Raw genomic sequence first — 23577 nt, 5'->3', positions numbered from 1 at the left:
TCCAGCGCAGAGCGAGGGAGGGCGCCGTCGAGGGGGAGGGAAGACGGGTGACGATGCTAACGGTGATGCGTCTCGTTTCATCTCAGATTTTTCTCAGAGAAATTCTAAGGCTTTTGTAGTTACTGAACTTTAATCAGGAGGTAAGCTTTACATATTTCAGCTTTTTTTTCTTTAAAGCAGATCATTGAACGCTCCTTTCCTCTTTCATTTGATCAATTTATGGCGCTGCCTGCGGACCCCCCGGACAGAGTCGGCACACCACTCTCCACGCTGGCAGCGTGCGCCCCTCTCGTGCGGGGGTGTCTGGATCGTCACGCGTGTTCGTACAGACACGGGCTGTAGGAGCGGGAAACCCCCAGTGTGCGATCTCCATCAGTCCTGGCTTCCAGGCGGTTTGTTTGCGTAGTGACTGCGTTGCTTTTAGGGCATATGCAGACGTGTGTGTTGTTGCATTTTGCTAGTCATAATTTTATATTCTATTTCGCTCTTTTTGTTATTCCTATTTTTAACGTTTGACATGTTAGTGTGTTCTTTTTGAATAACAATAAAATATTTTAGAGAACTAAGAGGATTTGAGAACCCAAATAATTTTTCTTGGCTAAGGAAATTAGTTAGGTGTTTCATAAAAATGCCTGTAGAAAGCGGAGAAACAACTCTTGAAGAGGATTGTCTTAAACCTTTCCTGTAATCTGTGGGTGCCCACCTAGAAATACGTGTGTGTGTGCCTGCCTGTGTGTGCGTGTGTGATGCCAAGAACGCTGTGTGGTGGAGACACCAGACCTCACGAACACTTCTAATAAATGTAAAAGTACAGTTTTCAATTAAGATCGTTATTAAAGGTTCCAAAGAACTGTTTGCGTGTATCTGATTGCTCCCTCCCGCTCTCTCTGTCTGTCTCTCTTCTTTTTAACCTGAGTGTGAATAGCACCTGTAATTAAGGAGGAAGCTGAGCCCTGGGAGCTAGGTGGGACCTGCAGCCATTGATCTGCGTAAACCCAGCTTATACGTTGAGGGGGGAGACAGGCAGCCTCTGAGCTGCTTTGTCTCTGACAGAAGCTGAGGGAGGACTTTTTTGTCTGTACTGTTTATACACTGGTCTGTAGACCTGCTGGCTGGTTGAATTTTAAAGAGTGCGGAGGTTTAAAGACTTGTCCCCTGAGGGTTGCTTCTGCCAGTTGGGGAGCGAGCCGAGGCTGTTTGCAGGAGTGTGTGCGTGTGGGTTGCTTGTGGAAGAAGGGGGGTGGCGTGAACGATCGAGCAACTAACTGGGAAACATTCTTCTTGATTTGAGTCTTAAAACTGATGTGGAATATATGACTAATCCGGGTATATTTGGAAGCAGGCAACGGATTTTGAATATATATTGTTATTGTTACAGAAAGTACATGCACAGCTTGGCAGGGGGTGGTGTCTTAAACTGTGCTGCAGGGAAGTGGCTTCACTTTTTGCAGCATGAGGGAAGGGCTGGCGATGGTCAGGTGGACTGTTCTCATTTGTAATGAACCGTTTTCAGTTTAAGTGATTTAGATTATTTCAAGTTTAGCAGCTCTTTTAATTACATTTAACAAAACCTTGTCAGCAGCGCAACAGTTAGCCTTGTCTAAGCATGAGCCTTGCGCTCATACTTTCAAAGACATGTTCCTGCGCAAACCAGGTACCCTGCCCCAAAGACAGAAGGTGACGGAAGATGGCTTTTTCACTTGGCGCTTTTCTTTTAGCTTCAGGGACTTAAGGCTCTTGAAGCTTTCTTAGGGGTTGGCTTTGTAATTTTACACTTTTTAACGTTTTTAATTGATACCTTATTTCAGTCTACATTTAAAAAGAAAGTGAGAAATTCTGTTCTGAGACACTCAGCACCGTGTTCCTGCATGGCGTTTAGATGCTCACATATTGATGACTCTTCTGAGTGAGTTTCACTGGTAGAGACGTAGTAGGTGGGGTGTTTCTGGGGGTCCTACTGCATCAAGATAGTTGCTCTTTTTTTCTTTTTAATATGAAACATCCTCATACATCTCTGCTTTGTCTCATAAAATCACCTGACTTTGAACTTGTATGACGGCATCTTCAGTTCTCAAGTTTAACTTTCCAGTAGGAGTTGATTTTAAGTTGTCTTTCGTATGAACGAAATAGATCTTTTTCTATTTTTTGCCCAATGGCTGATGTGTGTTTGCATTTTGTTATACTGGTTAATGCATGTGATTTCTAAAATTATTGTGTAATGACTGTGACATCACTGCAGGTTTCAAAGTCAGTAAGATTATTTTCTATGCTTAATTAAAACATTGATTTTCATATTAGGCAATTCTTAAATAAAAGTGCACAGACTAGGAGCTATGTTGTTTTGCATGAAAGGCTTGTTTTCAGATCCACATGTCTTTAAGAGTGTTATCTGAGATAAAACTTCATGTGACTGCTGTTGAATTTACCAGGAGTGCAACATGGAAACGTTTGTCTAGCTATAGAAAATCCTTTTATTTTGAGCCCGTTTACTGTGGGACGCGTGGAGCTGGTATACATCTCAGCGATGCGCCCTGCTGCCAACTTCATTCCCTTTTCTCTGCCTGCATTTTAATTGAAACAACATTTATATTTTTGAGCCAGGATCTGTCAGAAGTCCCTGTGGCTGGTCCGTGGAACAGGCAGTAGCAGACCCAGCCTCCCCATATGGTGCAGTGCTTCTTGTAAAATCCATATGGCCTTGTTGAAGGGAGTCCCAGCGGGGACGGCAGGGGTGTTAATACCCTTCAGGCCAGGCCTTCCCTCCTGGGGCTTCCGCGCCATTGTCAGTGCAATCTGCCAAAGCACACACTTAATTCCTTTTTAATAATCAATTATTTTCGTCTAGGAACCTGGGCTACTTTTCTTAAGAAAAAAACAAACTTTTTTTCCCCCTAAAATATGTCTCAAGAAAGTTTTAACTGCATCTTTAAAAATATTCTAAAGCTTTTTTTTTTTTTTTTTGATTTACATTTGCAGGAGGTACTGCAGACTGTGTCAAAGTTCTGCTTCCCCGTTGACGTTGAAAGGTACAGTAAGTCGTCGTGTGGAACAGCCCCAGCCCGTCCAGTGAGCGCGCGGAGATCGTTACATGCGGTTTCTTTATAAAATGCAATGGACTTTTATTTCACTGCTTCTAACTAAAAAGACTAGAGGTTCCAAATGAAATAGTATTTGGAACGAAGGAGCCTTTAAAATCATTGTGTCTTGTTTTTCCCCCTGCGGCCAGTTAGGGGACGCCTTACGGTTCCATTTCTTCCCTTTGTCCTTCAGGGACACGTTGTAAGCACTAGCAGAAAAAGAAAATACTAATATGTCCTTTATCAGGGCCTCAGGATTGTGCCTTTTAAAATGAGATGTATACGTCCTGGTTTCTGTCTCACTTCACCCGAGTTGAAAAGACCATCTGTGTGATATTGTAAACCTCACAGCTACTTGTCTCCCAAGAATAGCTTTATAGAAAGAGTGCAATATTGTGCAAGGCTGCAGAGAAACCCTCTTACCTAGCAGTTTTGAAAATCTCATTATGTTTGTATTTTACTGAACAAATACTGAATGAATAGAGTAATACCTGTGTGTAGTGGAAATGTCACAGAATGTATAGCCCTGGGAGCACAGTAACAGATCATTTATTGTTTTTCATGTGCTGTTCACACCCTATTATCGGTTTTTTTAAGAGTGTGCTATGAGGGGATTTCAAAAGAAAATTTAGGAAAATATTTTACTTAAAGTAAAGATTGGTAAAAATCTAAAATTTTACAATATTAAAGATAAAGCCGTTTGGTCGATGGGCTGGCTGGCACCCGTTGTTTTTACCTCTTCACCAGGAAATCGTTTGTGCTTGTTGCTAAACTTGCAGCTTCCAAATTAATAGCAAAGACAGAATAAAGGAAGGAAAGCTGTGGAAGGATATTGTGTGCACTGGGCACTAGAGGCTGTTCGTGAAGTTTGTTAAAATTAAAAAAAAATCTGTCACCATGAAAGTGTATTTGTTAAATGTTCAGCACTTGAAATGCAATATTTTCTGACAATTGAAAATGATTTGTAGTGTTGGCGCACTAGGAAGTAAATAACTTATTTCCTTTTACTTAATTTCTGTGGCTGTTTCAAAGCCAAAATTTAGGTGTCATGGAAATTTTATTTTGGCAGAAAGAAGCAGATGTTCCGTTATCATTGTCTAGGGGCAGGATTATAGCAGTAACAGGAAATGTGTTTGTGTATTTTAAATAGGAATGAAGGTTTGGTGTAATGACTTTTACTGCACCTTACGTGGCAGTGTGACACGTGTGAAGACAGTGTGATTCTAAGTTCAGAATTAGCTAAAGCTCTTTGTAGTCAGCTTTTCTGTAGAAATTTGTATTCTTACTTTGTACTTGGAAACTATTGTCAGTACACAGGTAGCCCTAGAAGGGATGCTAAAAAAAACGCTAGTAGTTATCTGCAGGGGACTTTGCGGGTGACAAAGTCAGCAGAAGAAGCAGTTAGAGCTGGCGGTGGCTCTGGGAGGTTCTGAAGCAGCTGATGGGCCGCCCAGCATCCTTGGAGCCAGGGGAGCAGACGTGGTTGGCGGGTCTAGCTCCCCACTTCCACGCTTCTGTTAGTAGTGTTTTCAGAATGTATGGACTATTTGATAAGTATTTTTAAGCACGTGAAAAGTTGCAGTGAGATACCTTATGATTCCCTAGTAAGGGGTTGGCATATCCTGAATTGCTCAGCCCACAAGGTGTTACAACTCACTTGGGGACTTGATTCGTGAATTGGTTTACACGTTACACGCTCATTTGAGTCTTAGAGCACAGCTCTAGCTTTAGAACCAACAGATTGGAAAGGTGAAAACAATGCCACGTACAAATGTATTCTTGCTTTAGCTTTTCTTTAAGGAAATGCTCACACATGGCTTTAAGTTTTATAATATTCCTGTGTTTCAGAGTGTCTCAGAATCAAGTTGGACAGCACTTTACCTTTGTACTGACAGACATTGAAAGTAAGCAGAGATTTGGATTCTGCCGACTCACGTCAGGAGGCAAGATTTGCTTATGCATCCTCAGGTGAGTGTCGGTAGCAGAAGGCAGGTGGGTGCACAGCAGATTAGCTGTGTCTCTTTTGTGCTTTGTTATGTTTGGGGTGCTTAAAAATATGCTTATGTACTTTTTATTTGTTTTCTCTAAATCCAACTAGGTTGAAAAATAATTTTATTTACTTTCTATATAGCAATTAGGTTAAAAGACTTACCAGTAACAGCAGCATTTGTCTTCAAAGAAAATTTTTAAAAATTAGTTGTGTGGCTTTAATTTTGAAAAATTAAGATATGAGTTCAAATAACATGTTTTCACATATTAAACAGGATGCAAAAATTCAATTAAATTAATACGTCCTCTTTTCTCTCACTGACCTAGAGCTTGGACCTTTGAAAGTGAATTGTTGGTTTAAGGCAAAGGTTGCAAACTGGTGATTCTGGGCACAAGTGTTTAGAGGAGTTTTATTTGGCCACATGGTGTTTTAAAAATTTTAGAAGATGTTTCTAACCTTATAAATTCTACTGAAATTTTGTGTGAAGTTCATGTTTCTCGCTCCTTTGGCTAAGCGGGAGCGCGCGCTGGTGCGGGGCTCGCGCTCAGCGGCGGCGGGGCTGTTGCTGAGCTGCAGGCGGTTAGCTGGTCTCCAGGTCCTACCTGTCCGCCTCCATCACTCACGTGGTCCTGTGATGTAAGGGGCTGAGAGTGTGCCTCTGTCTGTGAGCCTTGGGTTTGAGTTGCTGATGCTGAGAAGGGAGGGTCTTGAAGGTTAACTTCCCTTTAGTACATCCTGATGCCCCAGAGACACAGACGTGTCCCATAAAAGCCAGGCTGTACTGTGATTATAATATGGATTATTGGTCAAGCTAGATTCTATAGAAATGTTGATAGAAAAATAAATAACCTTAAATGTAGTAATCAAAACATTGCCAGAAAAATTTGGTATAAAATTGATACCTACTCTGTTCCTTTGCTGTTTAGCTACATTCCTATCCTTTGAGGGTTAAGTTATAAATTTACTCAGAATATGTGTTAGAGTTGGAAAATGTTTTTCAACCTTTATTCAAAAGTAATGCCTCTCTTTCTTTAGACACGGCGTTTTCATCTGGAACCACTAGATTTAGCTCTTCTGTTTTGCCTGCGTTATGCTTCAAGCTGTAGGCTGGTTCTGCTTGGAAGTCAGTGGGTCGCGTGGGGTTGGGGGGGACAGTGTGGAAAGTGGGTCGGGAGGTCTCCTTTGGTCTCCGTGTTTCACTCTGGAAGTTCAAAAGCTGCAGTTTGAAGGGCAGCGTGACCCGATGCACTCTGCCCAAGACGAGCTTGCCCTAGCAGAAAGACCAGAGCTGCGTGTGCTTTCTCGTTTTCTTCTATGGTTTTTAAAATCTTTTCATTAAAAAAATTAAATTTACAGAAAAGTTTGAAGACTAGTCCGATGAGCTCTTGTCTGCACATCGCCGGGACTCCAGCCGTCAGCGCGCTTCTCCCCCTCCCCCACCGCTGTCCGCGCACGCGTGTGCCCGGCTCGCTGGGTCTCTTTTCCTCTCATTACAGTATTCTTTCGCTGACCCCTTTGCGAGTACGTTATAGATGTGATTTTTCTGTAATACTTGACTTTGTGTTTTACAGTTTACCTCACTGTCTCTAGAGTGCCTTCCTAATTCTCGTAACTAGAGCCTCTGGACCGTTCTCTTTGAGCTATTAAGATACTTTGAATACACTGAGCCTGTTAATAATCAGCAAATAGTTATTAAATCTCCACAACAGCCCCTCTGAGTATGCTTGTAGAATAAGTGTTCTTAGAAATTTCTGTTTAAATTTAGGAAAGGCATTATTACCTCGGAGTATTTACACAAAATATGGACTATAGCTGTTAGTTAGGTGATTGAAGGATGAGTGCAGTGGCCGCATCTCCAAGCCAGCTGTTACTGATCTGTGGGAAACAGGTTCTGAAGCACTGACGATAATCAGGATGTTTTTATCTGTGATTGTCTAACTTGTGCATGTGCGAGAATACTTGGATGTTGTGGTACTCCGAATTAAGAATAGTTTTACTTACAGAAAATAGTTCTATCATTTAAATATAATAAAAGAAAAAGTAAAATCATCTGTGCCAATAAAGGAAACCTTTCACAATCAGCATTATTGGCTTTTTAATCTTTTTTAAGAAAGAAATATTGCTTTTATTTTTGTCATTTGACAGTGCTTTCTGGTGGATAAGAAATAGTAGATATCAAAGGTTTATGAAAAAATTGTGGAGGAGAATCTTAAATTGAGAAGATACTATCCTACAGCTTATTTTTTCCTAGAAAGTTACAAAAAGGCTGCCATCTCGGATGTTAATGGGGTATCTCAGTCTTTATCCTGGAAAAGGTGTATGCTAAGGTGTTCTTTGAGAATAGCCAATTTAGAGAATAGTCAGTAAATTAAAGAACTAGAGAATTAAACAATTTAGTGCAATTTAGCAACTTACTCAGAAAGTTGTTATGGATAGATAAATACCTATTTTAAGGTGTAGTCAGTGTATGTCTGTGAAAATAATTTTGACCAATCACTGTAAGTGCTGTAGTGAAAGGAATCATGGCCATCTGGGTCCTGGTTTGTCCGTGGACCATACCAAGCCTTCACCACTTTACAGGTAACCTTGTAAGTGTTGAAAGGAAAGCTGAGACTCTAAATGTACTAGAAGAAAATGTTGATTCTTAAAAGCTACTGTAGCTGTGAGAGCCTTTTCATGCCTAACATTGAATCCTAAAGCCAAAAAGTTTGGCATCTTCGACTACATAATGATGAAACGTTTGTTTGTTGGCAGATACAATAAGGAAATTTTAAATACCAATAATAAACTAGTAAGAATATATTTACAACCACTGTAACAGAGAGCTAATCAACTCAGTATATAATAAGCACCTACGGGTGAATAAGGGAAAGGAAAACAACTGAGTAGGAAAAGAAGTGAAGCCTCTGAATGACATCTTCACAGAGGAAGTGTGAGCAGCGTGCACTCCTGTGCGTGATGCTCAGCCTTACTGACGGTAAAAGAAATGAGCACGTTAACGTTGGCAGAAATGACTCAAAAAAATAAGCATGAGAGGAAATAGAAGCTTTATGTGCTGTTTGTAGCTCTATAAAATGACATGACCCTTTGAGGGGAAATTTATAATTATCTATCAGATTTTTAAAATCTCATGCTCCTTGTCAGTTAATTCCAGTTCTAGGAACCTAAATCTTAGGAATGTTCTCAATGGTGAGCAGTAAAGTGTGAGCAGAGTCATTTATTTTACAGCATGGTTTATAACAGCGAAATATTGGACATAAATGTCTGTCAGTAGGAGTTGATTAGTTACGTTATGGTACATTCTCCAGTCTCCACTTTGTGCCTCCTCCCCTCCAGAATGTTGTCTGTTTTGTCCACTAGTGTATTGTATTCCCAGTTCCTACAGTAGTTCCTGACACATAATGAACTCTTAACAGATATTTGTTGAATAAATAAATGAATTAATTAATGAATAGTACCATGGAATATTATTTCGCTTTTAGGAAAAATTATACACATGTACAGACACTAACTTGGAGAAGTGTTTATGATACATTATGAAATGATAAAAAGTTTTAAAGTAATAATTTACAGTAGTTAATAACAAAGATTTATATATTAATATATGATTGCATATACTTGTAAAAAAGTCTAGAGGGACAGAGTGCTAATTCTTTTACTTTACACACTTCAACATTCATCTATTTTTGCAGTGAGGAAAAGTAGTTTAAATCAGTTTTTCCCTGCTCTAAAATTCTCAGATGTGAGGACTGTAAATAGCATATTGGATATTAGTGGGGATTTAGCCAGATCATCCTTTGTCAGGTAAGACACTACGTGTGTTTTTCAGTGTCAGCACTCCAGAGGCAGACAGCTGATCATTGTGGGGCAGCAGAATTAAGAATGGAAAGGCAACGGTTGTTTTCATTTTTCAACCTTGAAACCTGGAATGACAATGCAAAAAAATGATCTTTGAAAGAGAAAAAAAAAAATTGCTGGTGAGGTGACCCCCCCCCCCCCCCCGTCTTGGAGTCAGATAGTGGTGTTTTTCTGTAGCTTTAACAGTGTTCAACATGGTGGAAATGCTTTGTGAGGTGGTGGGAGAAACGATGCTACACCTGCATTTTCTCTCTTGCTATTTTTGTTCTTCCAGCGACATTTCTCTCATTTAATTTCATTGTATCCTTGAGATATAGTAGAATAAATTTCTTTAGTTTCATATAAAACCAAGACCTAGAATTTAGGAGGGTGTGGGGAAGGAAGGTAGAGTTATCTAATGAACTATTCATAGGATTGGTTGAGGCAATCAGATCTTTTTATTTAAAGGGCAGTTTTTTAAAGAAAATTCCAGGCTCTGATGCTTCCAGGGGCTTTAGGAGACATCACCCGTGCTCGCCCTGTGGGTGTTTCCTGGCGGCTGGCCAAAGCTTTGGAGTGATGTCTGCAGTCAGTGTTGCAGGAGTGTCCTGGTCCTTTTAGAATTCAGCCTTATTTCTAAGTCCTAAATTCTAAGATTCTTAGCATTAATAGGGATAAAATTTGTTAAGAAGAATGACAAAATACTTGAGTAAGCAAGACATGGAAATATATGTCTTAAATGATGCTTTTCTGATAACAAAACTAATATATTTTACTACAGAAAAATAGATGCTGAGAAGTTTAAAAAAGAAAATAAAGGCACTTATATTTGTAACATAAACATTACTTAAATTTTGGTATTTCATTCTAATCTAATTTCCATGATTTCTTAAGATACATTGATACATCTTTCTATTGGGTAGCAAACTAAATAGTTAACTGTGGTCTTTATTCACAATTTGTAAAATGAATGAGTACATATAAAGCAGTTTATAAACTGAAAACCCTGCAATGGCTTATGCGTTATCTGTCCCCTGTAAGTGCTGAGGATTTGTGCACACGCTTAATCTGACAACTGGTCGTTTCACTTTGTTTTTTTCTTAAAGGTTGAAATTTAACACAAAGATGATGTTCTTTCTGATTATAGTTTTTAAAATTAGTTACTTGTATCTTTCCCTGGACTATATTATGCCTTTCAAACGTGAAAAAATTTAGTACTTTGTTCTTGAAGCTGAGCTGTCTTTTGCATAAAATTAGTACATTTAAGTTGAAACGTACTACATTTTTAGGTATTCCTTTGTGAGATAATACTGGATTGATTATTCAGGGGTCATTTTTCAGTATCAAATATTCAAGATTCTTAGATAGAAATTAGTAATTTCTCCTGTTGTCTTTCTCATCTCCTGTTAAACACTTAATACTTCTTGCTATTGTGATCAGATATATCGTCATAAAAAATCTTTTCACTTGTTCCCTCTATTGTTTGAATTTATATTTTAATAATCTGAATTTTAAAAGAAAAACAGAAATGTCTTTTGAGTTTTTGTTGATATTGGACAGTCTAAAATATTTTACTTAAAGAGTAATCATACTGAAAATGAAATACACTTAAGGATGTTTAACATTTTTTAATACAAAGTAAAATCAAATAAAAATTGGTAGTGAATTTTCGTTAAGGAAGCAAAAATTAACTCTGTGTGTTGGATTTCTTGAACAGCAGAGAAAGAGGTGACAATGATAATACTGACAGTAAATTAACATAACATCATTTAGTGTTTGTTTGCTATAAGCCAAGTACTCTGCTAAGTGATTTATATGCAGTATTAATAAAGCTAAGTCTTAGAATCCTGAGCTAGAAGATCTGCACATAGTGCTTTAAAGCTGGTTTTCATCCTGGACGGTGCTGTTGTAAGACTGGAAAGTAAGTTAGATTTACCTTGAGAGTTCTAAGGTAGAAAATTTGCACACAGTTCTATTAAAAATGTGTTCTGTTTTCTCCTGGGTTTATGCTGTTCTAAGTTATGAAAGTAAGTTTATTTAATTCATATTTGTCTTGTTCACTTTTCAGGGGAAGTTTTACAGTTCAGGTCTATTTACTGTAAAAGTTTATATTTAATTTTGATTTTTCAGCCACCATTGTATACTTTAGCTCTTTCTATGACATACCTAGTTAAACAAGATTTCCAAAATATCCTGACATCACTAATTGAAATTGTGTCATTGTTGGTATTTAGAATTGCTTTTGTATGCCAGCAAAAATGCAAGAAATCACGTTTTTCCCAATTTGATTAACACGGTTTTACAACTGTAAAATTGTCGCCAAGGGTTCAGAATGAAAGGCCCCCCCAAGGAAGACAGATCGGTGTCGGGCTTTGTAGTCCCCCCGCCCCCACCCCCGCCCGTAACTCAGGCCAAACTGGAGGCTTTCACACTCTTCCTTGAGGCAAATCCCTTAGCAGCAGAATGTTTCAATTTTACACATTTTGTGTCAATTTTCCAGACAGAATAACAGCCTCTAGACGTGAGACGTTTCTCTCCGGAAAGGCAGTCTCCTCAGTTTTATTTGATTGCTACGCGCTAGGTTCCTGCTGCTCACTTAGACTGTTAGTGGTCACCTGGCTGTTTGACAGAAAACATTTCCTTTCCTTTATTTAACCTTTGACTTTGGAATGTAAAAGTTTTGTCAGCTCTGTAGTGGGAGCCCAAGTGTGGGAGAAGTCTTACTGCCGCTAAACGGACTCGTGACTTCACGTACACATCTGTCTTTTGCTTTATGTCTTTACAAGAAGTTAAGGAAATAATCTTATAACTAAACTTTGAAGAATCTCCTGCCTTTTTTTTTTTTTTAAATTGGTCTTAATATATTATTTCACATATATATATGTTCACAAGAATGTTCACTACAAGAATCACAGGAGTCCTTTGTTAAAAAATTACATTTTCAGTTTTATAAAATTCAAGTAACATATCTTATTCAGTCGTTATACGTTGAACACATTTTTTAAAACTTTCTAAGATTTTTGTGGTTGGTTGTAAGAAAACAGATTTTGAATGCCTTTGGGACTGTAAAACCTAGTGGAAACTATTTTAAGTCAATGAGAATCAGTTCAGGAGCTTATACATTAGTTAAAAATTAATTGCTTTGAACATAGATTGTTTGAAAATTATCGAAGAAACCACAGAAATAAAAACATGAGAATATTTCTTATCTGAGCAATGTAAACTTATATAATTTATAATATTTATTATATGTGTGTGTGTGTGTTTTTTTTTTTTTGCCACACATTTTGTCGTTAAAGTTTGCAACGCAATCTTGTTAAGCTATTTGAATTCCTGACTCCTTTCTCTACCCTGGACCATTTTCCTGTGAGCAGAACTTCCCGTTGAATAGTTGCTCCATATGAGGGTTGTCATTCAGTTACCCATAGGGACCAGATAAGGGACTCCAATGAGATAAGCAGGGTGGGTGGCTGACAATGGGAAGTTGCGGTGAATATGGTGATCTAAGTAAATAGCACGTGACACACCCGAAAGCAGAAGCTACTTCATAGCTCTAGGTGTTTGTTACAAAGTAAAAAAAAAAAGTGTGGCTAGGATTGCCAGTTCTTTTGACTTTTAAGAGGAGCAAGAAATCCAGATTTTTAAGTGAATTATCTAATTTAGAAGTTGGCCACATACTCAGTTAAACAACCACGATGGTGTCCTGCCCGAACGAAATGTGACTGTGGGCCGGGCGCCCTGTGCACGAGCTGGGCCGCGCCTTCCGCTGTAGGTGGTGGTGCTTCTCTGTAACGGAAAGCGTCCCTGCTTCCTTGACACACCTGGGAGCCTGACTAGGTTACAGAGCAGTTCTACTTCGATGCAAGTGATGTTTTTATTTAAAAAAAAACCTGAATGAATGGTGTGTACTCTTAAAAAGGAGCTAGTCATCACTAGGAAGCAGGACATGCTCATAAAGGGCACACTGTGTAAGTAAACTCAGTTCCTTACGGTGACGGCACTTGGTGTGTCGGGCAGCGCCATTGTGGAAGCTGGAGAGTCTGGGCCATCATCTCTTGTGAACAAGTTACACAGAGAGAAGAATGTTGGCGAGACAACAGGTAGTGCATTGATGAGTCTTCTTACTGATTGAAATATACTTAGATTGTTGATAGATTTGTTATTTGGAGAGTGATCTTGTACCATGTTGCAGGCCATGTCCTTCTCAAAATTTTTATCCATGGCGATGAACTCAGAAGCAGTACTAAAATCTGCACTTGGAGGCAATCACCAGTATGTTAAATGAAAGAATTAAGTTAAACAAATTTCTCTGCTGAGAAATCTGACCATATGAGTAAAATATAATTTAAATAAAGAGAATGCTCTGAGCATTAAACAAACAAATTTTCGAAGATAGAATTGACGTCAGTAGATAGAAATTATAAGTAAGCTGATTTAAGATTAAACCGGAATGAATTTTGTCACAGTTTATGTAGCTGCCTAAAAATGTCCGGGCATTGGACAGTGTTTATTCCAAGACTGGACGTTATGGAAATGCTTGCCTGCCCCGGGTGGTGGGCTGTCTGCGGTAGACCCCTGAGGGAGCATTTGTTGCTGGGTTAGGTTGACCAGGGTTCTCACCTCAGGCTTGCCGCTTGGTAACTTTGTGACCCTGGGTACGTTGCTTTACCTTAGTTTCGTCAAAGATGCATCCCAGCATTATCATAAGGATTAAAAGAGAAAACACATGGAAAGTACCTGCCGTGTTTTCATGCATATAGTTAGTGTCCTACGGTTTCTTTTCTGTACTTCTAACTATTTTAACACGTGGAATCTCTGACTCTTCGATTCTACTCTCCACCCCCCAGATGGGCATAGAACTGACCGGTAAGTCTTGCTGCCCAAACAGAAATAGCGAAGCATCGTGGAGGCTTAGACATGACTGAGAAATAGCCCACGGGTGTAAGCCTCATGGTATTGGTTTTTAGAAAAAACTGTGTTGGTCTGATTTGTAGACAAAGTCATATTAGAGGAGGTTACAGAGCGTCACAGTGTCCAGCAGTGATCTAACTGCAGTAGAGTCATGTGCGGAAGGAACAGAACAACATCCCGCGTACTCCGTATGGAGAAAAGCGTGGCCTGGTCTCAGGTGCAGTGCCGTGGGTGTATTCTTGGAGATGCTCAGAAATAATACTAACCACGAAAAGATACCAAAACACCTAGCATTGTTAAATTTCGAAAAATCAACTAATGTTAATCAATTATTGATTAACTCTGCTTCATTTTTTAAAAACAGATACATAATCTTACAAATGCACTGTCTTTCTTTGTATAAGTTAGCTTCTTAGTGAAACGTTGGATTCCAGTTCATTTTCATGATTTGGAAAGAAACTGAAAGGGGAAGATGAGCAAAGAACAGTCATCATGTAAAGATGAGAAAACCAGGACATTTGATGTAGAAAAAGAAGATTCTCTCACTTGGTAATAAGTTACAGTTATGCGATGTTTGTTACATATCTTATTTTTATTGTGGACAAGGAAGGAAGCTTAAACAAGTTCTCAGATGATTTAAGGTGAAAATGACAATGTAAGGATTAACAAGTAGACATGCAACCCCTAAAATCAGTAAGTCTTGCTCTTTCTTAAGATTCTTGAGAGCAGGGTGGAAACAGACCAGCGTGTTCCTTGAGCAGATTAAGTCTTATCTGAACATACAGGTCTGCACTATACAGTACATTGTAATTTTCTTGAAATAGTAATCTCTTCAGGCCAGTAAAATTCGAAATGTGTGTGTAAAATGACTGCAGATGGAAGAAATTGTACTCTACCCAAGGAACTCTAGTGTGTCTTGGCAGGTCATCCTCCATGAAAATTATTTCATTGAGTTACAGTGAGTATAGAAAATACGATGTGGTAACTTTTTGCATAATATTGAGTTGATAATTTAAAGGCAGTATTGGTACTCTGTGAGATTTGGAGGGGTTTCTGTAAGTGACAGGTAGCGCAGAAAATAGAACAGCCATCTAACTCCTCGGGTTAAAAGAGTGGAGTAATTTGAATATGAACATTGAGATTAGCAGCACTAACTTCTGACTTGCAGATTTTCTCCCAAGTGTCAAAGACTTGGCGCACTCCTGCCTGGGTTTTCCGAGCCCCCCCCCCCCCCCCCCCGTGAGGCCGTCCGCAGGCTTGTTGTGACCCCCGTCCCAGCGCCTCCCTCCACGGCCTCGGTCCGCTCTCGTCGAGGCTGGCTGCTCTCCGGGAGTTTGTACAATTCATTCTTAGGCTTAGCTGCTCTTCCGCGGGATCAGACTTCGCGTCTCTTGCCCCCGCCCGGTAGTCTTTTCTGTTTCACTCCTTCATTTCGCTGCTTCCCGAAAATACTGTGGAGGAGGCAGGTTTCTGAGTCCTAGAATGACTGAAAATGCTGTTGGTCTGCCCCCATGCTTGATGGATAGTTTCTCTCGACCAGTAATTCCAGGTTGCGAAGGCTTTATGCTCTGCACTTTGAAGGCATTATCGTCTGACTTCCCAGAATTGCTGTTGAGAGAGATGTTCAGTGACGTTTTGGATTTGACGTCTTTGTCTGTGATCCGTTTTGTCTCTTTGGAAATTCTTAGGTGCTTTTCCATCCCCTATTCTGGAATTACACTGTGATTCTCTGACATGGCTCATTTATTTTACAGTTAAGCCAGTGGCGCTTTCAATGTGGAGACTCATGTCTAAAGTTTCAGGATTTTCCAGTAATTTTTAAAAAGAAATTTTCATTTCTTTTTCCCCCTCTTTACTTTTTCTTTTTTTTTCCTGGGACTACTGCTAGTCAGCTCCGTTGAGATTGATGCCCTGGTATTTTAATATTTGCTTTCTTATTATCTGCCAGTTTTTCTCTTTATTCTAGTTCCTAGGAGATATTCTTGATTTAGTTTCTACCCTTTCTATTGGTTTTAATTTTTTTCAGCTTCTATATGTTGAATTTCTAAGAACTCTTTCTTCTTGTCTAATAATTTATTTTTTCACTTCTTTCTCCTTTTTTCGAGTTCATGTTGTTTAAGAGCATCCGGTTCTTTATGCTGCTCCTAAGGATGTTCATGATCATTTTTGAAGCTCTTATCTGATGTTTGTATTCTTTGTTTTCTTGGAACTCTTTTTATGTTTGTATTGATGTCTGTATTTCCTCAAATATCTGGTGGTCGGACCGCTGGTTTATATTTAAGGTAGAGGTATGAAACTGAATGAGAAACGTGGTGTGTGCAGTGGTGGGCTTCACAACAAGAAAAGAGGACCTTTGCGGTGTTTATTTCCTTTGAGAGATTCCCAGGTCGGTGTTTCAGGATCCTGTGGGGCCAATCTATTGGTTAAGGGTCAGCTTCCCTCCTGCTGGCCCTCAGCTTTCAGTTTTCTCTCATCCGCTAAGTCGGTCATTCTTCGTTTGCTTACCACCTTTACGAAAACATTCACCTGTCTTGTTTTCTGTTGCCTTTTTCTCCGTTTCTCTTGCCCTCATAAATTTATGCCCTTTTTATTCATTTAATGTTATTTTCTTGACATATCTAAAGGTCACAGAGATAAATGCATGTATTCAATATGCTCGATTTAATGAGAAGTTGGTAGATATTTTTAAATATGACAGGCACCTTTCATGTCATTGCTTACGATGGTACTGATCACCTTTACAGCACTCTATGAACTTCTTCTGAGTAAAGGTACTGTAGGTTACCTAACTGTTCTATGACTTTAGGTAACTCCTGATTAAAAAAGCGTCCTTAGCAGTCACTAACAATCAGATGTTGTGAAAAAAATGCAGAAAGAATGCTGCTTTTCTAAGCTCTTTTCATTGATTTTTAAAAGTTTTCAATCTGCTTTTGGTACCTGTACTCTTGTCAGTATATAATTTTGTAGGAAAAGTATCACACTATTTTCTCTTAAAAAGTAATCTGTTGTTGTAAATCTCTGAAGAAAAAAATGAGTATTTGTTAATTGATAATTAACTACACTGGTGTGTTTTGTGATTTACTATTCTTATATATGAAAAGTATACATTTTAATAAACAAAAATTTTGGATAGATTTAAATATACTAATACCTTAATTTGTTGACAAGTGTATTATGTACAGTTGATTTTTATATTTAGTATTTTGCTTTCATAAAAAATTAATTATATTTGTGTCTAGCAAAATGAATCTTAAATTATATTTGTTTTTGATATTTAAATACTATTCACAGTATTTACGATTTTTGAAATAGACTTTCTTACTGGTGTTGATACTTACTTTGAAATTTCCTGTCCTACCTAAAGATCAGTTTCTGAAGAACTGATTATTTAATAAGCACATAATTCTATTTTTATATCTTTGTTTTAAAAGCTTCTTAAAATTAGTTTTATATTATCATTTATTCCAGCAGTTGGCTTTTATTCTGTGAGTGCCTTTGGTACCCTCGTGCTGTGCCTGCCACGCGAGGGGAGTCATTTTAACTACTTAGATACTTACATACAAGTGCATAATGAATACACTCTATAATAGAACTTTGGACTCTGATTATTTGTGAAAACAAATAATAGATGAAATGTAAAATTTTACTGTAACAGTAAAGAGAACATGGGTTCAGTTCTTTTTGCCCTCCAAGACCAAGCTGTTTGAAATAATATGAATTTAATGTTTATTTGGCCATCTTGTTTCTTGATTCCAAATTATATATATATACATTTTTTAAGTTGTGATTTTTTTTTTTTTTACAGTTACCTGCCATGGTTTGAAGTGTATTACAAGCTTCTAAATACTCTGGCAGATTACTTGGCTAAGGAACTGGTAAGCAATGTTTTTTCCTCCATTTTTTAAATTGTGGTAAAATACATATATCATAAAATTTACCATTTTAACAATCTTTAAATGTATAATTCTGCCATTAAGTACATTAGCATTGTTCTGCAGTCGTCAGCACCATCATCTTTAGAACCTTCTTACCTCCCTCCCACATTGAAACTATTCTCAGTAAATAAAAACTTCCTGTTCCCCTCCCCCGAGTCCTGGCCACAACCAGTGGGCTGCTTTCTTCTGTCTGTGTGAACTTGACTGTGTACTTATGTAAGCAGAAAGGTACAGTATTTATCCTTCTGTGACTGGCATGTTTTCAGGGTCCATCTGTGCCATCGTGTGTGCGCTAGAATTTCCTTCCTTTTTGAGGCCGAATAATATTCCATTATTCACACACCATGTTTTGTTTATTCATTCATATGTGGATGAACATTGCTGCTGTGAACGTGGGTATACAAATATCTGTTTGAGTCCCTGCGTTCAGTTCTTTTGAGAATATACCCAGAAGCAGAATTGCTGAATAATACGGTAATTGCATGTTTAATTTTTTGAAGACCTGCTATAACATCTTCCACAATGGTTGCCTCATTTTACGCTCCCACCAGCAGTGCACAGGGTCCCATTTCCCCATGGTCTCCCCAACACTTTGTTATTTTCTGATTTAGTTTTGTTCTGTTTTTAAAATTGTCATTCTAATGGGTGTGAAGTGGTAAATGATTGTGGCTTTGATTTGTGTTTCCCTAAGGGTTAGTGAGGTACAGCCTCCTGTGCTTTTTGGTCACTGGAGGTCTTCTTTGGAGAAATATTTATTCAAGTCTTTTATCACTTTAAGTTACGTTTTCTTGTTGAGTAGTAGGAGCTATTTATATATTCAGATATGAATCCTTTATCAGATGTGTGATTTACAAATATTTTCTCCCATTCTGTGGGTTGCCTTTTTGACGTTGTTGGTAGTGTCCTTTGATGCACAAAAATTTTTAACTTTGATGGAGGTTAATTTATCTATATTTTCTTTTGTTGCTTTGTGCTTTTGGTATAATGTCAATAAATTGCTTTCAAATCCAGTGTCATGAAGCTTCTTTTTTCTTCTAAGAATTTTATAGTTTTAGCTGTTACATTTATCTTTACATTTTCATCCTTTTTTCTTAAAAATAAAAACAAAACAAAAGCTGAAGTTTGCTTTGAATTAATGAACTCCTCTGGCTCATAATTTCTAAAATTTCCCCTGAATCATTCTTTGATATTTTAAACAGGGATTAATTTACTAAGATTTTAGCTATGCTGTTTGATGCAGTTTAGTACAAATAAAAGTTTTCAAAAAAATCTTTAATGATTGCCTATTGCTAGTTCTAATTTTCAGTTTCATGGTGTATTTTATGACCGCTGGCCGTCTATTTAAATTCTTGTTTGATGCTGCCTCACTCCTGCGGTCGTGTTTTGCTTGGTTGTCCCGACTGTGTGTTTGTTTGTAGCTCTAGCCTGTCTGTCTTTAAGCTTCCCCCGTCTGCAACCTAAAACTGTGGTGCTCTTGTGTTATAGTCTTAGTTTTCTCTTCTCTTCTCTATAGACGTTATTTATGGGCACTTCTTACACATGCTTAGTACCACCATGTTCTGATCCCCAAGAATGATCTTTCTGAAACTTCACTGCTTGCAGTCCGGTCAGTGGCTCCCTTTTCTCCTGAGAACAGAATCTGAGCTGAGCTCAGCCCGACCCAAGAGAGCCTCCAGGATCCGGCGCCGGTGCTCCTGCCTGGCTGGTCTTCTCCTGCCTTCCCGCGTCCTGTGCACTCCTGTCGTTCTGAGCTACTTAAGCTTCCCAGGAAGTAAAGAGCTCTGCAGAGCTGTCTTCCGGGATTTCAGGTCACTCACTCATGATTACCGCTAGGTCACTCGTCTGTTAAGATTGCGTGTAGATGTCTTTAAAAACAAACCTAAATTCAATACAAATACCATCCTAGACACCTTTCATTAGACAATTTAAGTGTATTATTAACAAATAAAGGTGCTTCTTTTACTCTTCTAGTGCACATTCTCCTAATTTGGCAACCAAATTTTATTATTCGAACATATCAAGTTTTAGTGTTTGTCAAAGTCCAGGGTGTGTGTGTGTGTGTGTGAGTGTGTGTGTGTGTGTGTGTGTAAATATTTCCCGCTCTACACTTGATGTGCCCAGCTCTGTGAACTATTCATTAGAAAGTCATTTTACACTTGAACAATTTTATGTTTAAGCTACTCAATCATTCATTTTCCTAAGAAAATAACTGGAAATAACAATATTAATTACTGCATGGAAAACTCAAAACCAGAATTCTACTTAAGATAATTTCTTAGTCTTTGTTTTTTTGAGTAAATATGTGGAACCAGTGTTAATTGTATTAGTTGTCCAAATTTTGAATACTTTCACCTTTAGAAACTCTTGTTGGTAACTTAATACCTGTGTGCTTATTATACGTCATATGCTCCCTGAGACCACCAGTGACACTGGGATATAGAAAAGGAAGTACTATGAACAAATTGATATAGTTTTGGTTTTCTGCGAAGAGGATACAAGAGAGGCTACGTTTGTGTCCCTAATTAGAAGAAACCAATATTATTAGAAGTTCACAATATTAATTGAATAACTGGAAGTAAATCTGTGACTGTGATCATTTTTCTTTTCGTTTTTAATGCAGTGCTGCTGGTTATTTACATTGGAATTTCGATTTTATGACCAGTTACCCTTAACGCAATCAGCATCAGGCAACTACAAAGCTAGGCTTTTGCAGACTTACGTAGCCACAAGCATTTCATAGAGACAGAACATCAGTACCATCTGGAATATTCTGTGGTGTATGTCATTGCTTAAATGGTCAGGTGATAAATACTTTAGAGTCCTTTTTAGGTCATTCTAAAGAGAACTTCAGATAGGCAGTTTTGAATACATACTTTTGCAAGCATTTATAGAGATCTGAATTATTAAGTTTTGATAATTAAGTTATAAGAGAAATTGTGAGATCATGTGCCTTAAAATTAATTACTGCCATCCTTGAACAATTGCCTTTTGCCTTTGGTTTATTCTTTCAACGTCAACATTTTAAAAGAGAATAAAAATAACTATGTATATAAAAAGCTACCTTCGTATATTTATTGTTGGATTTGTGTGTGTAATTCAGAAAAAGTGCACATTAAGGTACATTATTGTTGTAGAGATCCTGTGAAGTAGGTGTGTCATATATTTAACCTCATTTATCATGGGGCGAGTAGTGATCAGGAGGTACTTAGAAAAGAAGTATTTAGAATAACCTCTAAGTTATGTCTTTTGTGTGTCTGTGTGGCAGGGGGTAATTGGGTTTGTTTATTTATTTATTTTTAATGGAGGTCTTGGGGATTGAACCCAGGACCTCGTGCACACTAGGCACTCGCTCTACCACTGAGCTACACCCTCCCCCTAAGTTGCATCTTAGTATAACTTAACTTCATTGTGTCTGTTACTTAAAAATTAGGTTTGTGATTTTAAAATTAAAATGAAAATGGAAGCATTTCTGATAAAAATTTGCATTGCCATCTTTATTCAGTCCTGTTACTTTTGGCTTTAACGACTGAACGGCTTCCCTCTGTGGGAGGCGTTGGTGCACAGGTGTGCCTCCGTGTTCTGCGCTGCACTTCATTGTGCTTCAAAGATGATGCATTTCCCCCAAGCTGAATGTTTGTGGCAACCTCGTATCGAGCAAGTTTGTTGGCCATGTTTTCCCAACAGCATTTGCTCACTTTGTGCCTCTGGTCACATTCTGGCAGTTCTCACAGTATTCCACACTTCAGCTGCTACCATGTTTGTCGCGGTGATCTGTGGTCAGCCGTGTTTGACGTTACTGCTGTGGCTGCGTTGGGACGCCATGACCCCAACCCACAGCAGACCAAGGACTTAGTCCGTAAGGGCTGTGTGTTTTCTGACGGCTCCTCCCTGACACGCAATACTGAAATTAGGCCGGTTCATAAACCTACCACAGCCTCTCAGTGTTCAGGTGCGAGGAAAAGCCGCACGTCCCTCACCGTAAGTCAAAAGCTAGGAACGATGAAGCTTGACGGGGAGGCCATGCTGAAAGCTAGGCCACCAAACAGTCACGTTGTGGAGGCAAAGGGAAAGTTTTTGAAGCAAATTAAAAGTGAACCCACTGATAAGAAAGCAGAACAGCCTTATTGCTGATACGGAGAAAGCGGTAGTGTCTGGATGGAAGATCAGACCACACACAACATTCTTTTAAGTCAGAGCTTCACTGAGAGCAGGGATGAACTCACTTCAGTTTTGTGAAGGGTGGGGCAAGTGAGGAAGCCAAGCCTGAAGCCAGCAGAGGTTGACTCCAGCCCTCACGGATGGCGTTGAGTTGAGGGATTCACGACCTCCGTGGAGGAAGTCACTGCAGATGTGGTGGAAACAGCAAGAGAACTGGAATGAGACGTGGAGCCTGAAGACAGGGCTGGACTGCTTCACTCTCAGGATGAAACATGGAGGGGTGAGGAGCTGCGTCTTCTGGATGAGCAGAGAAAGTGGTTTCTGAGATGGAATCCACTCCCGGTGAAGACTCTGTGAAGATTGTTGAAATGACAACAAAGGATTTAGAATATTACATAAACTTAGTTGATGTATTTCAAGAAATTGCCACAACCACCCCAGCCTTCAGCCGCCATCGCCCTGATCAGTCAGCGGCACCATCGTGGAGGCGGGACCCTGCACCAGCAAAACGGTTACGACTCAATAAGGGCTCAGATGACGCTTCAGATTTTTAAGCAATAAAGTATTTTTAATTAAGGCATGACGTTGTTTTTTTTTTTAGACATAATGGTATTGCACATTAATAGATGACAGTATGGTATAAATATAACTTACGTGCACTAGGAAACCAGCAAATCCATGAGACTCATTTTATTGCCGTATTCACTTAATTGCGGTGGTCTGGAACCAACCCTGCAGTCTCTCCAAGGTCTGCCCGTGGGTAAGACGTGCCTAACATGAGAAGTTTTAATTGTATTTACTTAGTTAATATTTCACTTATAAAATGTGCTTTTTTTTTTATTCTAGGAAAATGATTTGAATGAAACTCTCAAGTCGCTCTATAACCACCCGGTACCAAAGGCAAACACCCCTGTCAGTTTGAGTGTGGTAAGTATTCTGTCAGCAATGGATGTTTTGAGTCATAGCAGTTTCTCATTTAAGAACACATGCACCTTCAAGAAACTCTGCCGAGTCACCTCTGCCCCCAGGAAGGCTCTCCGGCTAGGACTGACGTCCCTGGATGGTGCTGTTGTCTGGTGTGCTTTCCCGTCAGAACATGATGCATTACATGTGTATTTTTGGTATTTGTTAAATCATAGATTTTTTTTTTAATCATACACTTTACCTTTGGTAAAGGTAACTAAATCTGTGGGAATATTTTCAGGAAATACGGAAGTACACACCCGCCCCCACACATACACAATACCAAAGACTCCACGTAAAATGAAAACAGTACATAGTAAGTACTGCAGAGACAGCATGCAGCATGTAACCAGCCACATGATGAGAGTTGCGGGCGAAAATCTCCTTCTTTCCCCATGCTTCAGTGCATCTTTTAGTATAATCACCAAACACTGGAAATGTGATTGAAGTTTGTCCAGGCGGTAAGCCTGTGGTCGTATAGATTATTTACCATTAAAACTTTCACTGAGCTGTGCTATCTATAACTAAAATCACAGTAGTGTTTGGTGAGATTTTCTAAGTGTTCAGAATAAGTCATCATAAAATTAAATGTTTTCATTAATTTTCTTCATTAATTTGGCATACCAAGTAGAATGCTAAAATTTATGTATGTTGATTTTGGTTCTTCCAAAATAATAATAAAACTGTCCTAAGTAAGGCAGACGAT

General features: G+C 38.8%; 1 protein-coding gene across 3 annotated transcripts in view; it reads left to right on the top strand.

Moving 5' to 3' along the window:
• Positions 1-23577, top strand: part of DENND1B (DENN domain containing 1B) — a 206821-nt gene that overhangs the window by 78150 nt on the left and 105094 nt on the right. For all 3 annotated transcript variants that reach the window (XM_064477293.1, XM_031438344.2, XM_064477292.1), the window contains exons 4-7: positions 2977-3026; positions 4926-5045; positions 17621-17690; positions 22755-22835. In XM_064477293.1, coding sequence (XP_064333363.1) covers positions 2977-3026; positions 4926-5045; positions 17621-17690; positions 22755-22835 — 321 coding nt within the window. The remainder of the gene's footprint in view (positions 1-2976; positions 3027-4925; positions 5046-17620; positions 17691-22754; positions 22836-23577) is intronic.

The sequence above is a fragment of the Camelus dromedarius genome, chromosome 21, assembly GCF_036321535.1.
Source record: "Camelus dromedarius isolate mCamDro1 chromosome 21, mCamDro1.pat, whole genome shotgun sequence".
Classification (NCBI taxonomy): Eukaryota; Metazoa; Chordata; class Mammalia; order Artiodactyla; family Camelidae; genus Camelus; species Camelus dromedarius.
Note: the sequence above shows the minus strand (reverse complement) of the source record. Positions and strands in the feature narration are given on the sequence as shown.